General features: G+C 37.6%; 1 protein-coding gene across 2 annotated transcripts; it reads right to left on the bottom strand.

Annotated features, from left to right (window-relative positions):
• Positions 1 to 2,856: 2,856 nt before the first annotated feature.
• Positions 2,857 to 20,566, bottom strand: mtmr10 (myotubularin related protein 10). 2 transcript variants are annotated; one of them, XM_083918878.1, is made up of 16 exons: positions 20,066 to 20,566; positions 17,538 to 17,598; positions 16,331 to 16,467; positions 15,290 to 15,362; positions 14,137 to 14,279; positions 11,561 to 11,654; positions 10,536 to 10,683; positions 9,717 to 9,804; positions 9,242 to 9,330; positions 8,817 to 8,947; positions 8,610 to 8,679; positions 8,105 to 8,175; positions 7,696 to 7,868; positions 7,433 to 7,609; positions 6,872 to 7,054; positions 2,857 to 5,944 (listed from the first exon to the last, which is right to left on the bottom strand). In XM_083918878.1, exons 1-16 carry the CDS (start codon positions 20,120 to 20,122, stop codon positions 5,330 to 5,332), a joined length of 2,310 nt encoding a protein of 769 aa, XP_083775004.1. In that variant the 5' UTR covers positions 20,123 to 20,566; the 3' UTR covers positions 2,857 to 5,329. The 2 variants fall into 2 exon arrangements, with proteins under 2 accessions (XP_083775004.1, XP_083775005.1); XM_083918879.1 differs by having other exon boundaries at positions 2,857 to 5,941.
• Positions 20,567 to 22,565: the final 1,999 nt, after the last annotated feature.

Below are 22,565 nucleotides of genomic sequence, written 5' to 3'. Positions count from 1 at the left end.
AGCCATACACAGATACAATTGAGCTCAAGGGTTCAATGTGCCTTGCAAATGTATGTTTAACATTACCTTATGATGTCTAAATATATGAATAGGTTAATAATGATAATTGTAATACATTAGTACTGTATGCACCATAAAAAGCTGTGTGTATAAGCTTTAGGCCACCCTAGCTGTTAGGTCCAGTTTAATATGCAACTCAATATAATACTATATTTGTAGTAGATGGTCCCTGCTGCGTCTCTTTCAGCTACGGGGTCCTTTGCATAAAAAAAACGTTGAAGACCCCTGGGTTAGATCATAGACTGGGTTACACGCATCAGATGTACATTGTGAAATTCCTACAGCAGGGGGGGCTGGTGCACTGAAGTAATTTCAAGCATTCTTTTGTGAATTTGGTTTGCTCTTATCAGATCAATTATGATAGAATCATACCCATTGTAGATGAAAACGAGCATTTCATGTTGTACAATTTTGAATTTGTTCTGAAATATTTAGACATTTGGTGCAGTGACTACAGACTAGAGGCATGACAGGTCACTCTGGGTACAGAACCTTGGCTGGATTAAAGGGAGCCCATATTGCCCCTAATTTCTCTCTGTGGTAGTATGATCAAAAAAAACAATTTATGAATATGCACCATGTGCAACATAAGGTAAGATAAGAAAGACTTAAAACTTGATTTTACTTGTACTTGAGTGGGTAAATCTGCAAGTAATCAAAACCAAAAATCTATTTCTATGCAGTAAACATAGGGAGCACAGAGAAGTTTGCCTGGTTTGTAATCTATCTTTGACACAAACTGGGACGCTGGTATTGTGCATGACATGCTACAATAGAATGTGACCATTGTCAGCATTTTGTGTTACACCGATGCTTTTCCTGCAAGCATCTGATGGCTTCTTCCAGCGCACTGTACAGTATGCAAAAATCTTAACTGAGGATGTGGTGATTTATTCTGATCTTCTTAGCGCCATTGCTCCTCCATTCCGTAATCTTATCACCAATCGGTGCCTCTGAAGAAAAAAAGGAACTACATTTTGTACTTACCCTCTGCACCTGTGTTAAACACTCAAGTAGTGTCAAGTCCAATTCAACTATCATTAGCCTTAAAGCAGCCCAAAATACATTGCCCCTGCAAGGATTCGTCCTGCAACTAACATGAAAAACTGCTCACATTCACTGTTCAAGTTTAAAAGAGAAACTTTATACAGAAGTACATATTTTACATTGTTCTTTTTGGTCTCTGCTTATATTTTTAGACCTTGAGATTGCCATTTAGTCAGATATCTTAATTTGATATACTTTACAAAAACATAACCTAGCATTATTATGAGACTTTCATGTAATGTTAGTGTAGATTCTGATTCAGATCTGTAAATTATGAAACAGTAGAGCTACTCATGTACATCAGGTACTGAATAGATGAAGTCAGTTACAGAATACCAGGTATCTGAACAGGATTTGGATTTACCCGATGGTGACGTCATTGCTCTATTTAAATTTCCCAAATTAGACTGTAGTTATCACTCCTATTTATTTTCTTACAATCTGAAAATACTCATATAGCTTCTCAGAAAAACTCTGACTAAGGTGGACAGAATAACCTTTCACTCATTTTAGTCTTAATTTTTTTTAAATAATTCACATCAATCACAAATTCCTCCTCATATGAGGCAACCTCAATAGTTTTATTAGAATCTCTTCTTTCTGTTGTTTGTCATTTTTTAAATCCAATTGTTCGATATCTCATATTTTTCTTTTGGGTTTCATCACAAAGAAGCACACTGCCAATGTTTGTAAATCGGCGTAGTGTTAAGTAGCACTTCTGAAGAGATCAGCCACAAACCTTACCCGTGCATGATACGTGTCATTCAGCCTTTTGTCCTGGCTTTACCTCTGGCCATTTTCTCTTCCTCACTATCAGTTGCTGACCCCAGCAGGTATTATAATGTATAAGACATTTTATTACTGTTATTTATTTTTATCTTTTTTTATAAAAGACAAAATATTTTCAAAATGGCAGAACTCTACATTGCTAAGAAACAAATCTCTTGTGCCACTAGGCCTTACTAAAGCAGAATATAGACATGTTTAATTGTCACGGGCAGGCTTATTCTACGCAACTGGAAGAGCTAGTGTACAGAATGTGTATTTATCTATATACTCTATGTATATGCATCTACTGTATGTCTGCATGCTTGTGTATATCTAAAATGTGCTGGGGTGGCTTCTTGTGGCTGCCTTTTAAGTTGGGTGTTTTTCTTTTCTCAATTTACTTTATAGACAGACAGACAGACAGACAGACAGACAGACAGACAGACAGACAGACAGACAGACAGACAGACAGACAGACAGACAGACAGACAGACAGACAGACAGACAGACAGACAGACAGACAGACAGACAGACAGACAGACAGACAGACAGACAGACAGACAGACAGACAGACAGACAGACAGACAGACAGATAGATAGATAGATAGATAGATAGATAGATAGAGATAGATAGATAGATAGATAGATAGAGTTAATATGCTCAAATGATTACAACTTAAATGACAAAAAAACTCTAAACTGCTAAGAAAATCTTACGAGCGTGGCATTTATAAATCATCGTGTATAATCGTCACTTGGTACCAGGAATCTTTGTGAATATATTCAGCAGGTGAGCTGGGCTGGGAATCATCAGCTGTGTTTTCTTCACTTCCTTCTCATTGTACAAACATTGTGCGAGAGGTCTTGGCATATATCGTTTGTGATATATGGGAGTAGTGTTATACCGTCTGAGGTTAATACACAGAATCAGTAGATTCTTGAGTCTGAACCCAGTGAAATAAAAGACAGAACGCAAATTCATTTGAAAAATAATGTAATGATTGGTTACTGGTACACATTTTAGCCTTATTTTCTGTTAGGAAAAACAGCTTCAGTGCAGTACCACTGACATCAACTACAGAATCGATAAATCAACAGTTTTAGAAAACTAAAATAAGTCAATGGCTTTTGAATATAGTTACAAAAATGGTCAATCTTCCCAAAAAGGCACAGGGGATGTACAGTAGCACTTGCATCCCTCTTAGAGAACATTTGCATAACTGAATAAATACATCTGCTGCTCATCAATATCAAACTGTGCCACAGTGGAAGCACGGTCATCATGCAATTACAGCAGAGTGCAACATTGCGAATTAGTGGAAGAACACAGTATATAAATATCTCTCCAGAAAATATAAAGACTAAATCAAGCATAAAGGTTATTTAGTACCATAAATCTAAAATATGAATTGGAAGATTTCAAGCATATACAGTATTTATAATATTTGCCAAAATTATATTCAACAACCACTTTAAAACAAACTATCCTATATATTGAGTAAAATGTGCAATTAATAGCAATTGGGAGAGCAGGTTCTGCACTCACACTATACACATCTATATCAAAAAACACCTGAACTAGTTATTGCCAAATCACGTAAAGCTGGTCAATCTAGCATCTAAGGATCAATGCTCCTGTGTAATTGGATTGTATGATCTTATATTTAATATTACAAAAGGGCTTTGACATTAAATGCTGTACTGTCGTTTTAAGACATTAGGGTATTACACAGTGCTAGTTTCTCACCAGTTTTAAATGGGATGACTAATCCATTTCCCCCGGTGTGTCTCAAACCACTCTCTAGTTCAGCAGGTAGTGAAGTTCCCAGGCAGATACTTTAAAAAGGGGCTCCAAATGACACAGTTTTTGCAGCACACTGGAAGTTTGGCTTGCTAGAAAACTCACTAATTGCACCATAAATTAAAAAAAAAAGAGTGAAATTCTCACTATTGCTATCCTGACGGGAAGTACAGTAACTTCACTGTTTTCTATTATATTATTCCTCTATGTAGAGTAGCACCATCTGGGTAAAAACTAGAAGTGTGTTTACAAGCATACGTTCTGTTATAGCTACATACATTATCGGGTATTCTTTAAATAGCCTGTGTGAACTGTAGTTTTAATTGACCATTGTTGTAATTTTATTCTGAAATGTCAACACATGGGGTATTTTACACTTAATATCCAGATGATTTTTTGCCGATGTTTTCTCATGTGTGCTGCCTTGAAACTGTGTCACTCGTCATTGACCCATCGCATCACTAACTTCAGTGCCTGAAATGCACTATGTACTAAACTAGAGACTGGTTTGAGTCAAAGCCCTTGGCTGTCCCTTTGCTTTCAAATATTTAACCATTCAGCTACTGTTAATAGGAGTAGTTTCTCCGCAGTGCCTTACCAGAAGGCATCTATAAATGTTTAATAAAACCCCTTCAAAAGAGAAGAGGAAATATCTACCACAGATTGAAGTCCTCACAGCTCCACTTTGCCCTCCAAGTATCACCAGCTTTATGATACTAAAATATAGGCCATTTTCTAAGCCTCAAAAATATAGTAAATCTACTAAGTAACACCCTGAAATCACACTATTTGCTGCTTACAGTGAAACCCCAACATAACCATTAAAATATGGGCACTTGGAGCAAATAGCATTAAGTTTGTGCAATAAAGAAAATAAATGCCTAATTACATTCAACCAGGCCAGATCCTCTTTGTTTTTAACCACATAGTAAAATTAGCAGTGTTATTTTCTGTTCCTCTTTCTGAATTAAAAACCAATAATAAAACATTACATTGTCAATTTCTCTACAAAAAATTGAGTCTCTGAAATCAGTGTTCAGTGAAAAGTATCATTGCTGCTGCAGTAAAAACGGGCATTTTCAAATTTCAAGTATTACTATTTGGATTACGCTTTCAGTCTCATTACAGTGGGCAAGGCTTACTGACCAACAATAATTCCACAAAAGGACAACTAAACTCATGGCATTGATACACACATACTTAGATAGTTAAATTTCGATTGTTGCTTTAAAATGTGCACTGAATCACAGGTAAATCTTGGACAGTAAGCTCTCGACTCAATATTACAATCTAGACAAGAAAACAAGTCTGTTATACATTGCATTAAGTATGATGATCTTTCACAGTCAGAGAAGACTGCACAGAAACAACTCACTGGCCAATTAGGAGGATGCGCTTTAGTGAATCTGAACCCAACTTTAAACGACAATAATGGATGTCCTAAAGAGGACGCTTCAATTTAGAAATTACCTCAGATTTCAATGCAGCATCAACGATGCACATTCTAGCTTATAAACTATTAAAATCAGAAGTCCAAAGTTGTTTCGCATTTTCCTTCTTGGTATTTAAGAAAGAGGTACTAGAAAATAAGATGATTAATTGTTACACAAACCTGTCTGAGCTCAGAAAAGTGAGCTCCATAGCCCCATGTCTTCAGAGAGAGTCATTAGCAAGAGTCTCTGTAGAGAGCCAGATCCTCGCCCCATTCAGAAATTTGCTAATGGGGGTCCCATGGCCACTGCGGCGACACAGGTTTCCCATTGGGGTGAAAGGAAAGGAGGAGGTAAGGAAGTCTGGAGGTGTGGGGGGATCATATGGGGAACTGGCTTTAAAATACATTCTCCTTTGGTCTGAGAGGGGCCTACTTGGGCTGGGGAGTGGCATGTTGCCTGGACTGGGTCCCTTATATTGCCTGAGCTGACTCTGCAGTATCTCAATTTCATCGACCAGTTGGGAGAGCTTGTGGTAGGCGGTGATGGGGCCTCCTTTGGGAATGCAGGCCTCAGGAACCCAGCGTAGAAAGTAGAGCTTCCAGAGAGCCATGTGCGAGGGCGTGAGCAAGGGAATCAGGAGGCCCTGCTGGTCAGCAGGTCGAGAGAACCAGTCTCTGAAGAAGCGCTCCGATGGGCTTTCGTCTTTAACTGGTGAGAAATCGGGCTTCAGCTCCGACATAAGAGAGCCCCGTCGGGTCAGTGTGTCCTCTCCATCCTTCACCCCATTGCGCAGTGATGCAGATGTTCCTCGCAATGTGGAACTGTAGGTTTTCTGCTGGAGGAAGGACAGTTTATCATGTGCAGTGAAAATAATCAAACGCTGTCTTACCGAAGCTTACTTGTTCCAGGTTCTAAATTAGTGCACCTGGGTTATCAAGTCCTCATGATCCTGAAACCCAGAACTTAAATAAGAACTATTATGCTCATTTTCATATTCATACTTGTGTTTTGGGTTTCTACTAGAACATGTTTACATGCTTTAATAAAATAAAAATATGTATATTCCAATGAGCCTAAATGTGACATAAAAAGGGGAGCCTAATGTGAAGGGCTTGTTGAATCCCATGTTTTGTGATCTAGACAGCCCAAAGCTGACTGGTTTGTCTTATTTCACAGTTTGTAGGTATAATGTTTTTCATGATGCCTCCCTTTAAGAAAAACAAAACAATGATTTATTTTCTGTGTAATAATTCACCTTCTGTTGGTTTTCTGAAGTTGCTGATGACAGGAAAACAAAACGCTGCCTGTAAAATCTCAGCAGCAATAATCAAAACTGCTGACTGGATGGATTATTCATGTGAAACATTTACTCCATTTCAGCAAAATGCTCATGAAAATAGTAATAAATACTAACCTGAGGTAATTGGACTGGAGGAGTGAGGTGACATATTTCGTGGTGAGCACCTATGCACAGTATTCGAGTGTGATACTTGGTATTATACTGATGGTTTTGGGTGTAGATGTATAAACAGTCCTTGCACACTAAAAACTGGCTACATGACTGTGCAAGGGAAGGACTAGTAAAGACCTTACATCTTTCATTCAACATGGCTGAAGACCGTTAAACTAAGGTTGAAAGTCTACATTGAAATTCAAGTGTTTGTTATGTATCCAAGGTAGTAAAAAAACAGAGCATACACATAAATCAAAATGCTGTTACTAGTCGTTCTTTAATAAACCTGTGAAGCTCAGTGTTATGTACCTTTGTGCGTCTGAAGGTTTTAACTTCCCCATTCTGAACGCAGGCCACTCCTTTGCCTACATACATGGGGTTGTTAAAGAGGGTTCGGTCTTTGGTGGAGAACTGCTGTGACCAGTCCCAAACAGGAGGGAAATACACAACCTGGTCTTCTCCTTGAGGGATGGCTTTATTCTTGGCAAAGTCCTGTTGAGTAAATACAAGTGTTTTTCATAGTGTATAATAAGACCTTGGGTGACTCCATGCATCCACAACTGCCATGACTTGCTTTTGTCCTGACCACAAGCTAAATGTTGTCTTATCTGTGCGCCTTACGTTGCACTCTTTTCTGTCAATTAACACACACGCACGCATTTTTTATTCTTCTTGGACCACTGATATGTAATATGTCACATTTTACTTTTAAGCAAGAATTAATGTCAATTTTTTTGTGTGTACAGATTTGTGAATGTTTTTATGGTGTAATCTGTTGCATTTGGTCCACACAGCATTGTGCACTGTGGCATTTCCACATATAAATATACTGAATACATTTGCATACAATCATATGTGTGCGTCTCTCACCATCAAGTGCTGAGCTCGCTGTTTGGGAGAGTTGAAGAGGAAAGTACTGAAGAGTGGGATCCACATGCTATCACTCAGTACTGTCAGATAGGCCTCTGTGAACTCGAATGCTGCTGGATACTGGTTCATCATCTGCCACACACAGTCCAGGAACAGCATGAACAGTGGGGACTTGGCCTGAGAGAACAGAGAGAAACACACAAGAAGAATAAGTGTCTTGGCATTTAGATCTGGGAGTGAGTCATTGACTGTCAGACAAATACCTCCTCTTTGTCATTCTTCTTCAAGTGGTTGCATCTGTCCAAGAAGCGATGGCCCGCCATCACCCACTCCTTCTGCACCAAACTCTGAAAGCCAATAAGGCTGCGATAATGAGGGTCCAACATTAGCTGCACCAAAGAGGACACCACACAGTTCAGGTCTCTGTCTTCCTCCTCTGTATAGGCAGACAAAAGGAGGAAACAAAAGTTTAAATAAGCGCTTTGTAATGAAAGCACTATAATATGGTAATGATTCTATGTTGACAACAATAATGCAAGTGTAATAATGCAAAATAAAGAATAAAAAGTGCTGTTTCTCTGCGAATCCCTGGATTGAAACTATGAGGCTTAACCTTTACAATAATATGTAGACTAGTGACTAATAAAGACAACCACAAAGAGAGAGTTATACCTTGAAGAATGACTGAAGCATTCCTTCCATCCAGGTGGTAAACTATCTCAGCTGAGTGTTTCAGGAAAGCCCTTTAGTCACAAACAGAAAATAAATGTTAACTTACTTTGCACATTATAAACTTAATATTTTAAGTTATTTTTGTGTTTGCGGACTGATAGCCCAGGCAAGCAGACCATTGTCGGAATAACCATGCTACTCATCTCATGACTGTTTATTTACACAAAAGCAATATAGAAATATGAAGGAGATACAACACACATGATACAACGTTAATAAATGTATTTGACATATTAACAGTAACTTATATACATGTGTAAATGCATCTTAAATCAGAAAGAAGAAATTAAAAAAACAATACAAGATGTTTCTCAAGGTATGTTATGTTCCAGGTGAGGGTAACACAAACATTGTGAAGGCTCATAAGACATTTCCATTTCAGCTCTTTATAAACAACAGTGTTGTTTATAAAGAGCTATCATGCATTGTCAGGGAGATTGCATACCTGACGTACTCCAGCCATCGTGAGTTTTCAATAGATGAGAGCCACCTCTCCTCTGACTCCTCAAAAGGATCTGCATACAATCAAAACAACACTTAAATAAATCTAAATAAATAAAGCATTTCCATTTCGACTCATAAGGAAATGTGCATTGAGATACGTGGATACTTGCAGCAGTTATCTACTTTTACCGCTGAAAGTGAGGCTCACCTATGACGCAGATCTGCCTGATTTTAACAAAGGCACTCTGGATGTCCAGGATGTTAGGCAGAAACTTGTCTACGTCCGACTTGATGACTTCACTGCGGTGTGGGTGGCTTTTTGTGATGGCAGTGAAGACCCTACCACAACACAAGACAGACAGACATATCTTAAAACAGCTGTCGCAACATCTAAGCAATACATTATTTGTATATTCAGAACATTCGCATAATCAGCTATATTACAAAAAACTGTACAAATGAAAAAATAAAGATTTAAAATGATATGAAATTATGACAGATCTCAACACTTTCTTATTCCACTGCTGCATTTGAACCATCTGTTGGCTGCTACTGAATTCCAGTGTGAACGAGAGAGCAGAAAGAACACATTTAATACATGTATTGAATCTGAATCAAGTGAGTTTGTCGTACCTCTGCTCATTTTTCCTCTGCTGCAATGGATCACTAATGCTGGCCATGCGGACAAGAGCACTTCCATTTGGATGATTCCAGCACCAGAGCTACAAGAAAGTATAAATCAGTGGGTAAATAAAAGGCATGCTCTGATCAATCAAACTTTTTTTTACGTTTTTCTTACCACTATTTTATGTTAATAAATCTTCACTTTATTTTTTATGACTTGACATGATTTTTTATCACATCAAATTTAATTATATGTACATGTAAGTGGATGTCTGAATCTATGGAATCGATTTTGTTTGCTTATTTAACGGTACAGTAATAACACTATACAGATACAGCAGAAACTTGGTGGCTCTTGAATGTACTAATAAAATAACAATCAAGGCCTAATTATAAATAACTGACAGAGATTAATGTATTATTCCTCTGCCAAGCTTGACAACCAGCACACTTAATGGATTAATTGAGAAATCAGAAAACTCACAGGGATCCGCTGATTAGTGAAGTATATGGAGTACTGCTTTAGATCCTGATCTGCCAGAGAAACTGGGACCACAATGTACTCTGGGAGACTAAAAAGGAGAAAAACTGGTGTTACACAAGAATCAAATACAAAACAAAGAGTAAAAAAATAGGAAAATATATCCAAGTAAAAGTATTTTCAGGTTTCCTGCAACTTCCACTCTTAAAAATCAGAAAGACAAAGACATCCTAAAGCAGAAAGTTTATTTTTAGGCTATATATTGTATCACTTAAGTGTGTTGCTTCATGTGGACATACCATAACATTGTACAAATCGTAGCAAATACCTTGGTTCATGTACATAACTTGTTAGCACTGGATGTGTTTTGCTGAGCCTGTCCAAAATATCTAAGCTGGTTTGTGAAAACTCAGAGTGTACAGCAAGTATTGTTTTGGCTTCATGTGATGTGTACAGTTTGGTGAAAGCAACCATTATGCAATTTGGAGTATTTTCTCAAATTCCACATAAAACACTGCAAATCCTCACTTTGAAACCCACTATGATGTCACCACTGAACATAGATGAATGGCACTTATTGTCCAAATTATACTTGCATGTTACACTGAGACATGCACAGAGGTTTTTTTCTTCAGTCACTCATGAAGAGGGGAAAAAAGCGGACAGTGTAAATATTCCGCCTTGCCAAAACATACCAGGTGTGAGTAAGGGGTGAAATTTAAAGTGTCTGTAACAGCTAAAGCCAAGTGAAGGAGCTAGAGGCATGCTCTGCATATGACACCCATCATAAATCGCCAACAAGAAACAACATGAGCTGAAAACCTTGGTGAGATGGCATAACTTTCGTTGATGGAGCACACCCTCCACTCTGATGCCCCTGTTCTCTTGATCTCCCGATCCCAGTCTGATGGACGGTCAAACATTGGGGTCCGTAATCCACCACGAGGGGTGGAACCATTGACTCGCTCCCCTGGAAATACAGGTACACTTTGAGATTATTTCTGGTACAGATGGACGTAGCTTCCGGATCTGAAAAGAGAAGCCAACGTGGAAGTGCCGTAAACCTAAATTCTTTCTAATGTCCAGCAGGGGGGCGACTCCACTGTCTCCAAAAAGAAGTCTGATTTTATAGAAGTCAATAAGAAAATGACCTCACTTCTTACTTGATTAATTGCATCAGTAAAAATGGTCCTAATGGGTTTATGGCCTCAATCGCTAGTTTGAAATCTTCTTCAATATGATGTTCATTTAATAAATTATGGCCCCATTTAGAGTAAAACAGACGATAAAGCAGGGTATGCTTTAGGGCGGGGCTCCCTTATGATTGACAGGTTGCCATGACAGCGACAGGATAGAGGCTTAGTAATGCATATGCACAGCACGTTGTATATTAAAATAGCTGTAACAATGTGGTCAGTTAAAAAAGTCTTGATCAGGGTTCGGTTGCATACTGGCTAGCTGCCGCTAGCTTTAACTGGTAACTTAAGGGAACCGCCAATTTTCAACCAGCTCAGTGTCATTGCAGTGCGGACAGTTCATGCAGATGAACTGCGCCACCACCTGAAGCGCCCCGCTCATCCAGTGGCAACAGTCTGCCTGATGACTAGTGTCAGCCAGTTAAAAATCTGCAGTTTCCCTCTTTAGCTTTTAACTTAGCACAGTGCCATTTAAACAACACCGGTTTTGGGCTCAGCTACACCCTCTTTTTCAAATATGGTCATGTCCGGTTTCGAAAAAACAAGATGGCAATAGCAAAAATGCCAAACTTGTGGCTTCAAAATGGTATTCACAAACCTAAGTGTGGATTAACAGCAAAGATAATAGTTTATAGATAGCTATATTCGTACCTTTAGATTCATGGTATCGCCGCCCTTGATATTCAAAGCCGAACAGTAATTGAAGATCAGCTGGATGGGAATAGTGGGCAATAGCAAGGCAAACCTAGAACAAAACAAAAAAAAGCACTTTTATGGGGACACAGTACAGTACAATATGAGTACAGCTTAATGGAGACATCAATCAAACATTATCAAAGCAGATAAGGTTTCATCACAACCATTCAGCTTCCAAACTCAGGTTGATCAGAGTGTGAAAAATAGGCATATTCTTTAACTACAACAACACAAGTGTATGTGAAATCTGGGAAAGCAAATGTTTAACTGACAGCCTAGTGCTCTGGGTTTATAGGACTGAATCTCCCTGTGGCTCCACTAGTCACACAAAGCCGTCCATTCAGTAGTAAAGCTGTGAATAACATGAGAGGACATAGAATGTGTGTGTGTGTGTGTGTGTGTGTGTGTGTGTGTGTGTGTGTGTGTGTGTGTGTGTGTGTGTGTGTGTGTGTGTGTGTGTGTGTGTGTGTGTGTGTGTGTGTGTGTGTGTGTGTGTGTGTGTGTGTGTGTGTGTGTGTGTGTGTGTGTGTGTGTGTGTGTACAAGGCTGCTCCCAACTCTGTAATTTCCTATGGCAAAATAAGCTATTATAGGTTGGGTTAATTCCATATGTCACAAAGAAAAAAAAAAAGAACTGAGCCCCATTTTAAGTTCACACTGTAATTGCATACATGGTGTCCATAAATAAACTCACAAGGAGTGAGGGAGTGCAGACTCATTTCTATTTTGAGTGCACCATCTACCATAATCTGCTGTGAGCAGCAGAGTACATAAAAAGGTGAATACTTAATTTTGAAATGATTTAAAAATGGACTTTTAACACTGACCATATGAATGTTCAATACAGTACCATACTGTAATGCTGTAGTCAGCCAAGTGTACTGCAGGTATGGGCTGTGGAACTCAAAGTCCTCCAAAACTACACAGAAATTGCTCCCAGATGACATGGCAGGAGATCAGACATGTAACTATGTACATTCACATTCATATCCATTTCATTGGCACACTGTTAAGAGACAAAGCTGCCCAAATCTTGTTGGTCATGTGTTGAGGCTGCAGGGAACTAAGAGTTCCTGAATAGTTTTGTGCACATAATTCACAAATACACATTTATTTCCAGGGGCCTGTTCAATAAAGCAAGTTCACCAAAAAATCCAGGCTCATTTCGGTAAGTCTGACTCATTTCAGTTGATTTCGTTACAAAAAAGAAAATTCACTATAGTTCAAGAGTAGTTACTGTGGTGACTTATGCTATGAAACTAGTTTTAATTGCTCTATGGAACCAAATCAACTCAAAATGAGTCACACTGACCTAAATAAGTCTCAATTATTTGGTAAACATGCTTTAAGGAACAGGTCTCAGGACTTCTACAACTCCAGATACCACAATGTTTTCAACACAACATCTGTGCCCACAGAGCGTGACAGTGCTCAGCGTTTGTTTTGTTACTGTTGGCTCGGTTTTGAGTTGGATAAGTGTACCTATCAAGCGATCACAAGTGACAATTTCCTGGTTATAGTTTTTCTGCTGAAAAAAAAAAGACTGACTAATGGAAACGGAAATGCATGTTTTAAAGTGCAAAGCATTTACATGGTCATTGTATCTGCATTACAAGGATTTTCTTTCATTTCCGATGTGTGCAACTATCTTCTGAAACAACACTAGCTATCCCGAAAATATCAAACAAATATATGCTGGTATTGAGGTACTTGATTTGTTTGTTGAATGGCTACTATAAAAACAACACTAGTTTACAGATCTCTCAGCTGAACCAGTTTAAAGAATGAAACATCTATCCACCTAATCTCTGTGTGCAGGAGATGAGTCAGAGTCACACTGCCAGTTGTTCATACAATCAGGATCATTCTTTTTCCTTGCCCTGAATAAGCATTGTTCTCAATGTCTTTTATTAACTGTTTAACTAATGGCTACACTGAAAATGGTATTTGAGAAGTTAGTCGCTTCTACTCAGATTAAGTATGAGAGTGGCACATGAAAGTCTGTATGATAAAAATATCTTTGTCGCTGAGGAAGTGGTCATAGCGCTGAAACAGAGTGTGTGTATGTCGTTAGCTCACAGTCAGGAAAGGAAAAGTTTGGTAAGCAACAAGTAACAGTGAAATGGGCAAGGGGAATCTGAGAAAAGGGGAATGAATGGTTCATTTTGAGCAATTAGTCATTCGGGGGTATGGCATTGAGAGTTAAAGCTACCTTGTGTAGAATCTTTATGTAATTCTTTTCAATAATTGGGAGGGCAAGCTTTTCTTTGCACAATAATGAACCAATTGTGGTAAAAAAAATGGGTGTCATCTATGTATGATCACAAAAGAAAGAAGTTTTAATCATTTTTTTCTTTAACTTGCAGTCAGGATATTTTTTGTCATTTCATGTATTTATTCTATTTCCATTTGTTCGGCTCATGACCCAAATGGACCTAAAGTTAATGAGTCTGACAAGCATTAATCAAATATTTTTCTAAAAGCCTCTCTAAAAAGACCATCAAATGTACAACAATATTCACAATCACTCACCTTTTTCGCACTCTCAGGTCCAGCCTCATCAAAGCAGAACCTTATGATGCGCAAGTCTTTGCAATAGAGGATCAGCTCTGTCGGGTTGAACTTCAGTTTCTGGTTTGACCCCAATACTTTCTTCTTCCCCTTGGTATCATTTACTGAGAGGGACAAACAAAATATGATTGGAACTTCTACTGGAACTATATATTTTGGTGGTTCAATAAGTAGTCTATATAAAATAACCACCTGGCAAAGCCTATTTTGTATACTCTTCTGTGACTTAAATACCTGACAAATGAAAAGTAGTGAGTTTTTTCCCATTTTAGTTTGAACTGTAGTGCAAAATAAACATAGCGGCAAAGATCAGAACATAAAGGGTTGTTTGAATAGCGCAAATATTTTGCAATTAAGCTGCTGGTTTTTCAACATCACAATAGTGACAGTTTTGACAAAATATATATATATATATATATATATACACACACACACATCTATATCGCCCGGTCTTAATGTAATTTGAGGTTTTGATTATACCACCTGGCCCTGGTGTTACACAGTGTGTGAAAGCAGTCAGTAGAATTAAAACATACTGGTTTGGCCTTATCCCACTCTTTATGCTCCTATACTTGTCCAAATCCCATAATGATAATGCTGTATTTAGCTGCCCAGTTCAGGCAGGTCAAAAAAGAGGTGGGTAAAACAAAGCCTCATGCTTTATCACTGTAACACAACAGACGTTGCTGTGGGCAGTGGACCTTGCAGTGTCAGCAATTGACAGCAATTAGATGTATAAACAAGTCTAATCCCCGCTAGGCTGCACTGCCATTGAACACTGCCTTAGCTGTGACATCACTTGTTATCAGACTGCTGACCAGAAAAGACCAACAAATGAGACCAATCAACCAAGCTGTGAAAGATTAATCAGGAGGCCATTTAACTTTATTTTTGATTGTAGCTCACTCACCAAATTATTCTGAAACAGTCAATTGATGAGATAAACAAGAAGCTAAAATTGGCTTGTTTTTATTTCTTAAAAACCATGGGGTGTTATGGCTACTGATTAGACAATATAGCATATGTAACAAGAATCTGACATGTGGATAGAATGCAGATAGAATGTCTGACATGACAATAACAACAACAACAACAAAAATGACCCCAGGTGTACCTGTTACCACGTGCTCCAGACAGGTGAGGGGGATGTCGTGTTCTCCAAGCAGGAGATGGGACAACTGGGATTTCTGTGGTAAAGGCATACAGCAAAAATGTGACATCTTGTAGACATTACAGAACACTTATAACTCACTGAAATAGTATCTTAAGTACTGATGGGACGAGTTGACCCCTCAGACATGATCAAGTTCCATTCTGCTATTATGGCAACAATCTGCCGCTTAGCTGGAAAAGATGTGTGTTCTCTCACTTCTTGTGTGAGATCACTGACAATGTAGTGCAGGAAAGTACACTAGTCTTCCTTCCTCTTTGCCAGCTGCACTATTAAAACAAACATGGTGGTGGAAATGCAAGTATTTAAGCTATTCAGCAGCATGCTGGTGGCACCAAAAGATTACACACATATGAAATTAAAACTGTAATCATGGAAGGCTGTTTTTTGTTTCAAGCCTGATAAAACTTTTATATGTTTAAGCACTGTATGAGGAAGTTAAAAAAAAATGTAGTTTTGACATCTATGGCATCACAATAACTGAACATCGAACCAACAGCCTTATACAGTATATTTTGCTTTTACAGGCCTTTACACACCAAGATCATGTTGAATGAACAACACAAAAGAGAAAATTGCTCGCCTGCAAATATTCTTACTGGTGGTGTGTCAGATCAGCTCAACAGTCACTCTGTCTAGGGCTGTTATTGTGAAAGGTAAGAATGGAAGGAGTGAATGTCGGGTATGCACTTCCTTTGGTGAGGTTGAAACAAGTCTGCCATCTTGAATCGGACAACGAAGCTTCCGTGTTGTTGTTGTTCTACAATCCACATGTCTTTATTCGCAAAAAAAGCTCAGCCAAATCTAACTTACTTTTAAGAAATGTTTTACTGTCGCGTAATATTTATGTTCTTTTTTAACAAAAACAATGGTTCAAAAGATTATATTGACGTGCAAATTAACTGCCCCCGGTGTGTAAAGGCCTTAAGAACGACTAAATATCAAATACAGTTTGACTGCTTTAAAGTAAAACTAAACAAATACCTGTATAGAAGGGGCATCTTGAGGGATGAAGGAGACCTTAAAGTTGGTGCATATCAACTTCCCCCAGAGGTCATCCTGGCTGCTTTCAGCGCTGATGCATTTCCTCACAAAGTTTACCTCATTAACTACTATCTCCCCTAGTAACAAACAAATGAGAAAAAGAAGAAGTGAGTGTAAATCTACAGTCTACCACTGCTGTTCAAGGAAAAAATACATAAAGTGAAGATTATAAAGTAAATAATAAGCTTGCTATACAAATAATGAAAGGAAATCTCACTGGTATCCCATGATTACTAATGTATAATACAATGTTAAAATATCCAATGTCGTCAGAAAAAGAAACTTGTGATTGTAAAAGTTCCTATAATTTCCATCCAGTTATTATGACCTAAAGTTACAAACATAGATTTGATGTATTCTTATAGTAACTGTGCTCCATCTACTTTCTTCTACTTTTCACTTTATATGTACTACAAATAACACAAAATGTAACACTATGCAAAGGGTGTGTCGAGCCACTCCCGTGAGGCTCCCAAATCAGCTGCTCAGACCTGACCCAGAATAAATCATTGAAGTGAAAGATTTCCTGCTACGCCAGTTATTTAACAAGCTACACTTGTAACTCTGAGGCCATACTGTAAAAAGAAAAATTTGCATTGACTGGCACAGCTTGAGAGAATTAAGAACTCCATATTTAAAATCCACTTTTATGATATTTTAAAGCCGTTGTTTCCTGTAAAAAGTTAACATTCCACAACTGAGAGGTGGAAACAGCTACAGGGACATATAGAGGAACTGTGCTGCAAAGGACAGTAAACTGTTGCTAATGCAAATATCACTGACAGGGAGATGTTTCTAAACCCTCATGAGAGGGTGCATCGTGATCGTGAGAAAATTGCTAAGAAAACAACTGAACAAAAGCCTGTTACAGCGCCTGCACTCTTATACATGTAGTTCAAATTAGGATGGGGATAATGAGTAATTAGTAAATGTAACTAAGTACATTTACTCATTATACATTGCACTTTTGCACTTCTTAGTTTATACTTCAACTGCTCTACAACAATATCCCTTGGGATACATAGGTACATTTTTATTATATGCATGTTAAACATATTTATGAACAATCTGATTATAAGTATCAAGCAATAAGTACGTCTTTCCGTGGTGCCAACTATTCTTAGGATATTGCAGAAGATAAACTTACCTTGAAGTAGCTTGGGCTCCAACTTTTTAATAGGTGGTTCAATATTTTTCTTCACATCAGTCTGGAAAAAAAAGCAAAAGCACACTTAATTCAAAGACTGGCTTGTCAGATGGTTGATAAATAATGGCAGTCATTGTCATTATAAAAGGTGAAGGGGCTAGAAAATGACTTGTGTCCTTGCATTGTAAACAGAGCATGAAATAGAAATTGCTTCCAAGTGTAGAACTGATGAAAACAGAAGAGACTTCTAATAGGGCTCGCAGATTCCCAAAACACCTACGATTCATGGTTGCCATACAACCACCCTAAACATCCTGGCATCCCACAGTTATGATTTGTTTTTCTGAATCAATTTTGCATAAACAGTTACAACATGTCAACCAATGCTATTAATGCTGTATCCTCAAATACCGCTTACAATTGCAGATACAGTGACAGCATATAAGTGTTTGGACAGTCATGGGTTTTTCATTGATGGCTCTATTCCAGCACACCGGTTTCCAGTGGATAACTGACTATGTCTTTGAGGTTAAAGTGCTGACGTTTAGGTTTAGGAGTGTTTGCAGTGGAAGTGTAGAGGATCTGTGCTCTTTACAGGTATTTTGTTTTGTTTAAAATCCAATGTGCTGGAGTACACACCCAAAACAAATCCAAACACTTGGACTGAACTGAACTGTACTTGAAAAAGTAAAAATTAAATGGTCAGAGCATATTTTGTAAAATAAGCAAAGCGCTGGAACTGAACAACACAAAATACATCCCCTCAGACAGTGTAAAGGCTATTATTTACAATTAAATTGGGGGTAAGTGCATCATTAATATTCTCTCACAACTGTGCAATAACTGCAATGTTTGTTGCACATTAAATTCTAAATTGGACACATTTACCTGGATACAAATATAGAAAATTATTATGGATTTAATTTACAGTTACCTATTCTTAAGTGCTTACTAAGACAAGAGCAACATGATCATGATTTTTAACAAGAATATATAAATTGACACACTTTTATTTCATTTTTCACTTGCAATGGAAAATAATGTTATCTAAATACAAAAAACTTCCCTACACTAGTCTTGACCTTGTCAGTACAAACACTGGTTTTGTTTGGGTTGTTGCACCAGCGTCTCTATAACAAATGCTGAAGAAGTGCATACACCTGTTAGCAATATGAATTAAAATAATACCCACACATTGGATGACAAATTATTGCCTTATTTTCCTTTTCAAAACAGGATCAGATTCCCTGAACAGGTTTAAATTCTCCAAATTACATTTTTGGCACACACAAGAGTAGAATCAATCTGGTTAAATGCATTTGCATTATTTGCGTCCGTGCACCGTTTCAAACTCTAAGTAATAAAACTTGTTTTGAGTGTTTATTGATTCCATCCAACACAGCAGCGAGTCAGTGAGGCTGCATACAGATTCCAGTCATGTCTTCTTGACTAGTGGTTGAAGAAATACTGTGAGCTTTTACTTAAGTAAAATTAGTAATAACACACTGTAGAATTACTCTTTTACAAGTAAAAATCCTGCATTCAAAATGTTATTCAATTGAAAGTACAAAAGTATCAGCCTCAGAGTGTAAAAGAACTGATTATGCACAATGGCCCATTTCAGAATATTATATTAATAGATTATAAATATTGATAGATTAATGTAAATATCACCTTAATGTTAAAGGTGGGAAGATTTAATTTACTTCATATACTGCTGTGTAACTTAATCTAAAACAATATATGTTGTTTAATTTGTTGATAATATTTTGTATTAATAATCTTAATGTGTAAAGACACTAGAAACGAAAGTTACCAAATAAATGTAGTTAAGTAAAGTATAAAGTAGATTCAAATAGAATTACTCAAGTAAAGTGCAAACACCTCAAAAAGTAACTAAGTACATTTACTCAAGTTCAGTACTTGAGTAAATGTACTTAGTAACTTTCCACCACTTTCCACACTGTTCTAGACCACACGTCAAATTTAGGCTTTCAGTCACTATGGAGGACTAAACATGACTTAAGTCATTTAAATAAATAAATGCATAAATAAATACAGGAATAAATAACTAAATGAATGAATAAATAATGTATACATGTATAAATAAAAAAAACAAAAAAAAACAAATGCTTTACATTTATTTCTACATTTTGTTCACCTACATTTGTTTATTTCTGTATGCATATGTTATTGAGGTAGGAGGTCCTATACATTTTATTTATCATTCATTCATATATCTATTTCAGCATTTATATATTCGTTAATTTATGCATTTAGGAATATATTTAGTCATGTATTTATTCCAAACTTCATTTCAACATTTAATTATTTATGCATTTATTATTTGTTTTCTGTATGTATGCATTTATTTATTTATTGAGACTTAAGTTATGTTTCGTCCACCATAGCTCACGACAAATCCAGTCTACCTTCATTAAAATACTGACACTGTATAGTCTATGCTGACCATCCACCATGAAACATTAACTTATCTGTTATCAGTCACAAGCTAATATGCTACATACCTGCACAGGAGGAAGATAGCACTTGAAGGTTGGTTTCGTGGGTTTGACAGAAAACATTGTTTATGTCCGCCCTCTCGGCCGTTGCCAGTGGAAAAAAACAACAGCTCAAAAGGATCCTTCAATAAAGTTTAAGTCAGCCCTTAGCTGAGTAAATCCGATAATACGCCCTTCTGTGTCGTTACAGTATCGATCGAGAGAGCCTGGGTGAGCGGCGGCACTTCTCCATTTCGTTAAGCAGTAAAGTAGCAGATGACGCTGGTTGAAAAAGTTGACACAAGTTAACGTTGAGACGTCGGCGTTAGCTTGGTTAGCTCGCTAGCGAAAACGTACTACATGAAAGTTTATAAATGACGTTCCCACGCAGAGATAAAGTAATGAAAATGATTTCTACATTTTCTTTCCACCTGTTACAGTATTAGTTACCATCGGTGACTTCCTGGATGTCTAATTCAGCCAAACGCAGTACTTGACGCTGTACAGGACTTAACGGCCATGTTTATAAAGAGCCGAGGTCCAGCCCTACTTCCGGGCTTCGCTCAAGGCTAATAGAAGAAGGCTAAGACGCCAAAAAAAATGTTCTGCGATTTGGGGGGAAACATGCGCAATAAAACTGGAGCTGCGCTGTTGGGGGGTTCATGGTTCCAGCAGATGGCGCTAGAAGTGATGGTTTCGCTCAGGTGCTCCGTGGGTGCGCTTGGACGGTTTTCTTTAATTTTATTTTTTTAAATCAATACAGTGAAAACATCAGTGCTATACAAATCAAATACGATTATTTTCCAGAAGAAGGTAACAACTCCTAAACACAATAATTTTAATAGTTCTGTGATAGTGCGCAAGCTATTGATTGACCCAGTCTTCAATTGCAAATCAGATGTTACTGCGCATGCACCATGCCCCAAAGCTGCCTCCTTTTGTGGCCCAGCCTCCTTTCATTAGCCTTAGCTCCGCTGTCGAGCTGTATTTTTGTACCGAGACTTTCTTTCATCAAACTTTGTGAAAAGCTAAAACAGGACACCAGAGAACTCTGCACATATTCGAAGTCAATTTTAATATCTACTAGTACGTTATAGTAAATACTGATAACTTTGAAATGTGAAGGATAAAACAACGATTAATTTGTTAGCATTCATCAAGTGCACCACCCATGGACTACAACTCCCATGTGACATACAGACTTAAGGCTTGCGGGCCTATGTCGGCCAGTGCTTTTGTAGTTTTAGTTTTTACATTAACTTATTTCACAACATATACAAACTATTGTGTGAACGACAAAATCCCATTCATATCATATAATGTATTTCATTTGACAAATTGTCCAGATAAACGTACATAGGCTATGACACAAACACAATCCACATGTAAACTTACAGGTGTTGCCTACAACAAATAGTAGCCAATCTAATAGGCTAAACCATCACAACAGAGCAAAAGCACATGAAGCACACATGAAGAAAAGTTAAAAACATTTTTAATATGACAATCTATGTATGTATCTATACTAGTGCATCTAATAATTAATTCAAGCCAAATTTGTATTTCACAAACCTACATTTGAACCGAACCCAATTGTTTAAACAAACTGCAAAACAGAATTAATGAGGATTTTTCTACAAAACAGTTATATTCACTTGCAAGGCTGATGCGTAGGCCAAAACGCTTATCTTTCAAAACAGTTTGTTTTAGCTTGAACATTGACAGAAATGAATTTCCTTTAGTAAATTCTACACACAAGACGGCACTATTGGTTCAATACCGGAGCTTTTGGGCTGTGTATCTGGACATTTCTCATCATGTTTATTGGAAGCTATTCCAAACATTTGCCATATCATTCTATCTATAAACATGTCACACATATCAGTCATCTAGGTTGATAATCAAATCAAATCAAATCAATCTTTATTTATATGGCGCTTTTCATACAGAAAAGTATCGCAAAGTGCCTCACAGAGATGTACAGAAGAAGAGAAACATCAAATAAAATCAGGAGAAGAAAGTTAAAAGAACCCAACCCCCCCACAGTTATGCACAGAGACATACACAAATGTATATACGTTCATTCACACATTCACATAAACACACACAGCCATGCAGGCACACAGATACACAGACTCACACCTACACCAACGCTAGCTGTCACTACAGAGACATGGCCGGGCAGCGAGACCTGAGGTACAGAGGAGGCTAGAGGAAGCTACCTTTTGGGGGGCCAACCACATAAAGTTAATATTAATGTCTTTATATTCAGTCAATAACAAGTTTATACTCATGGTCCTCTCATGAGCTTAGTTCTCAAATGTACTGTATATATGATACTGTATTTACATTTGCCACAGGAAACCGAGTTTAAAGTACCAGCTTTCATGCACATTATTTTTTCCTTAAGGGGAACATTTCTTAAAGGGGCATGGGTGCCTACTTGAACATTTGTATACATTTTTATAATTGTCATGGTCAATAGACTGATGTTATCACAAGTATTTTTACATTTTCCGCATTGTCC

Source organism: Echiichthys vipera (assembly GCF_963691815.1).
Source record: "Echiichthys vipera genome assembly, chromosome: 1".
NCBI lineage: Eukaryota > Metazoa > Chordata > Actinopteri > Perciformes > Trachinidae > Echiichthys > Echiichthys vipera.
This window is presented reverse-complemented; position numbering and strand designations above follow the sequence as displayed.

What these genes read in the sequence shown, in the direction of transcription:
- mtmr10 (XM_083918878.1), bottom strand. Translation starts at nt 20,122, where the DNA reads ATGTTTTCTGTCAAACCCACGAAACCAACCTTCAAGTGCTATCTTCCT. An exon ending in GCGATACCATGAATCTAAAG is followed by an intron (nt 10,684 to 11,560) that starts GTACGAATATAG and finishes CTGTATTTCCAG; the next exon opens with GGGAGCGAGTCAATGGTTCC. An exon ending in TCACTAATCAGCGGATCCCT is followed by an intron (nt 9,331 to 9,716) that starts GTGAGTTTTCTG and finishes ACTTTCTTGTAG; the next exon opens with CTCTGGTGCTGGAATCATCC.